The sequence below is a fragment of the Mercurialis annua genome, linkage group LG2 (genome assembly GCF_937616625.2).
Source record: "Mercurialis annua linkage group LG2, ddMerAnnu1.2, whole genome shotgun sequence".
Classification (NCBI taxonomy): Eukaryota; Viridiplantae; Streptophyta; class Magnoliopsida; order Malpighiales; family Euphorbiaceae; genus Mercurialis; species Mercurialis annua.
In genome coordinates, this window is record NC_065571.1 from 20,612,575 (window position 1) to 20,616,521 (window position 3,947).

Consider the following 3,947-nt stretch of genomic DNA (forward strand, 5'->3'; position numbering starts at 1 on the left):
TCCCTAGTCCTTCTTTCTTCGCCCCGATGGGTAGAATGACTTTCCAAACGAGCTGGTCCATTTGAAAACTCTTACTTTTGACACGTTTGTTGTAAACTCGTTCCACTCTTTTCTTCTGAGCTTCTAAGTGGTCCAGTGACAATAATCGTTCTTCATCTAAGTCTAAAGTTTCGAGAAACATTTTGTCATGATAATCGGCCTTTGTCAAGACGTGCTGCATCTTCCGCCTCGTAGATGCCACCGTCAACTCAATCGGTAACATCGTGTCATATCCATACACAAGTTTGAAAGGTGTAGTGCCCGTAGCCGATTTCTGACTCGTGCGATTCGCCCAAACGACTTCTGTTAATAAATGGTGCCATTGTTTCGGGTTGTCTTCTATCATCTTCTGGATAATACCCTTAATCGCCTTATTAGTTGCTTCAGCTTGACCATTTGCTTGCGCGTAATACGGAGTCGAACGTATCAATTTGAAGCCCATCTCTTTTGCATAATCAGTTATCTCGCTCCCAGTAAACATAGTATCTTGGTCTGTAGTAATGGTCTCTGGCAAACCATGCCTCATGATAATATATTCTCTGAAGAACTTAATGACCGATTCTTGACTTAGTGACTTCAATGGTATGGCTTTAACCCATTTAGAGTAGTAATCGGTCGCGACAATCACAAACGTGTGTCCTTTTGATGACGATGGGTATATTTTGCCAATTAAATCCACAGCCCATCCTCGAAATGGCCAAGGTTTAACTATCGAATGTAGCATCTCGGCAGGAACGTGCTGTACAGGACCGCACTTTTGACATGCCTCGCACCCTTGGGAGTATCAGATACAATCTTGCTCCATCTTGGGCCAATAAAATCCATACTTATGGATCAGCCATCTCATCCGTGGACCAGCCTGATGTGCGCCGGCGATTCCCTCGTGTACCTCGGCCATGACCAACATCGCTTCTTTTGGACCGATGCATCTAAAAAGCAAATTGTCGCTCCCCTTTTTGTACAACTCATCGGCCAGAATTATATAATTGAGGGCCAAAGTTCGTAATCTTTTGTTGGACATATCTGGCGATTCAAACCATTTAGTTATCTCTTTCCTCCAATCTGTAGAAAAATCCAATTGGTACACGGAATGGACTGCTTTGTACACCGCATCGTCTCCGGTTACCAAGTTTGGCGTATCTCGCCGGATCGCTTCATACTCATAGAAAGGTTTATAACCGCTACCGTGTTGGGCGAGGTCATTTGCCTCCATGTTGTCGCTTCTCTCTGTGTATTCTAACCATGTATCTGCGAAACCACCGATAAGATGCTTAGCTTTGTTGCAGTATCGGATTAAGAGTTCCGACTCGCACTTGTATTTTCCAGTGACTTGCTTTATCACCAACAATGAATCTCCCCATACTTGGATCAATTTTGCCCCCAGCTCCATTAAGATTTCCAAACCTAAAATGAGAGCTTCATACTCGGCTTGGTTGTTGGTACACTTGAATGTCAAAGAACAAGAAATTTTGAACCGTGCCCCCGAGGGTGAGATGATGACGATTCCTGCTCCGGCACCCTTTTCTGTTATGGATCCGTCAAACCATAATTTCCAAGGATGTAGTTCCATACAGCCGATTCCCTCCTTTATGTCGACCCCTGGGTGGTCTGAAAGAAAATCGGCAAGGACTTGCCCTTTAACCGCTTTCTGAGGCACATATACGAGAGTGAATTCTGACATTAACACTGCCCATTTTCCCATCCGATTCCTGAGATACGGTCGGGATAGAATGTATTTTATTACATCGGTCTGTGCCAAGACATAAACCACAACTGGCAACATGTAATATCTCAACTTGCAGCAAGTGAAATATAAACATAGGCACAGTTTTTCGATGTCCGAGTATCGTGTTTCAGTATCGGTCAAGGCTCTACTGAGGTAGTAGACCGATCTTTCAACGCCTTGGTCTTCCTGCGCGAGCATACACCCCAAAGATTGGGAAGCTGCTGATATATATAGTAACAAAGGCTGATTCGGCTTTGGTGGCATCATAATTGGCGGCTTCACCAAGTATGTTTTTAGCTCATCAAACACTTGTTGTTGCTCAGGGGTCAATTCAAACTGGTCGTTGTCATTTCCTTTCAACAAAACGCTCCAACTGCGTAATCGGCCGGCTGTGTTTGAAGTGAAACGCCTCAGAAAGTTTATTTTTCCAATCAACCGCTGCAGTTGTTTCTTGGTTTTTGGTGGTTCAGCATTAATTATCGCTTTCGCTTTATTCTTATCTACCTCCACCCCCCGCTGGTGAACTAAGAAACCCAAGAAATTTCCTGCCGACACCCCAAAAGCGCATTTCAATGGATTCATCTTCAAACCATTGGTTCGGATACGCTCAAAGCCTCGTTTCAAATCGGCAAGGTGAGCTGCATTGCTTGGCGATTTTGACCACATCGTCGATGTATACTTCTAGACACGCCAACCCTTCAAACATTTTGTTCATGGTCCGTTGGTATGTTGCACCGGCGTTCTTTAAACCGAAGGGCATCACAATCCATTCGTACTCACCAATCGGCCCGGGGCAGCGAAATGCGGTTTTAGAAATATCGGCTTCATGGATCGGCACTTGATTGTACCCAGAATGGGCGTCCAGAAAACTAAGGATGTTGTGCCCGGCTGCTCCATCGATCAGCATATCAGCTACCGGCATCAGATATTCATCTTTGGGCGTCGCCAAGTTCAAGTTTCGGAATTCGACGCATACTCGTAACTTGCCGTTCTTTTTCATGACGGGCACTATGTTGGATAACCATTCTGTGTACTTAGCTTCCCGTATGAAGTTAGCCTCTTTAAGCCGATTGATTTCTTCCCTGATCAACTCCTCGACCTCTTTTGACATTCATCTGGGAGGTTGCCTGAATGGGCGAAAGCCATCCTTCTGGGGTAACTTGTGTTCGGCGATTGATTTATCAAGACCTGGCATTTCTGCATATGACCAAGCGAAACAATCCTTATATTCCCGAAGAAGCGCGATCAATTCGTTTCTTAATGTGACATCGAGGCTTGCGCTAATGTATACCGGCTTGGGGGATGTTTCTGACCCTAAATTAACCTCTAAGAGCGCGTCTTGGACTTGGCCTGGATCGTCTCCCAACTTCTCGGTGGCTATTTTGAGATCTTCTATTCTCAAGGTACCGGTAGGGTCTTGATCTTGATCCTCGTATATGCACTCCGCGGATAATACCCCGTGACTGAGTGCTAAGTTATGGACCTTCCTTCGCAACTCTGTTTGTCTTCTATTCATCAGAATGTTGCAAGATGGTGGATCGGCCGCTGCCCCCGAGGGTAACGTCTGTTGGCCGATCCGCGTTTATGAGGATCCTGGGATTGTTTGTATCTCGATGACTTAAAGATTGGATATTCCTCACTTGCTCGTCATACATCATAGCTTCTAAAACGTTGCTATCTTCGCCAAAAGGGCTCGGGTCACCCTGCACTATCTCGGCCTCTCCAGCCTCTCGCCATAATATCAGCATTTGATGCATGGTTGATGGGATGCATATATTGGAATGAATCCAGTCTCGGCCGAGTAACACGTTGTAATTGCTCCTAGCATTAACAACAAAGAAACCTTCTTCGGTCTCGACTCGGCCAACCTTTATCTTTAGGGTGATGTACCCTTCGGCGGGGGTCTCGCCTCCGGCGAAATCTGTCATATAAACATCGGTGGATTCCAGCTGGTGACGTTCTATTCCGAACTTCTTGAGCATCCGGGAAGGCAAGATGTTTACTCCTGCGCCGTTGTCAATTAGCACTCTTCCAATGGCAACGCTATTTACCTCCGCTTTGATATACAAGGGTCTGATGTGCCTTGTCATTCTTGCCGGCGGTTTGCTTAAAGAAACAACTGCCGAAGCGTCAGCACTATTCTCGTCCGGGATTATAACATCTCCATCTAAAATTGACTTCT

General features: G+C 45.6%; 1 protein-coding gene across 1 annotated transcript; it reads right to left on the bottom strand.

Moving 5' to 3' along the window:
- Positions 1–823: 823 nt before the first annotated feature.
- On the bottom strand, positions 824–2,347 carry LOC126668350 (uncharacterized). Its single transcript, XM_050361555.1, has one exon. The coding sequence runs from the start codon at positions 2,345–2,347 to the stop codon at positions 824–826; it is 1,524 nt and encodes a 507-aa protein (XP_050217512.1).
- Between the last annotated feature and the right edge of the window lie 1,600 nt (positions 2,348–3,947).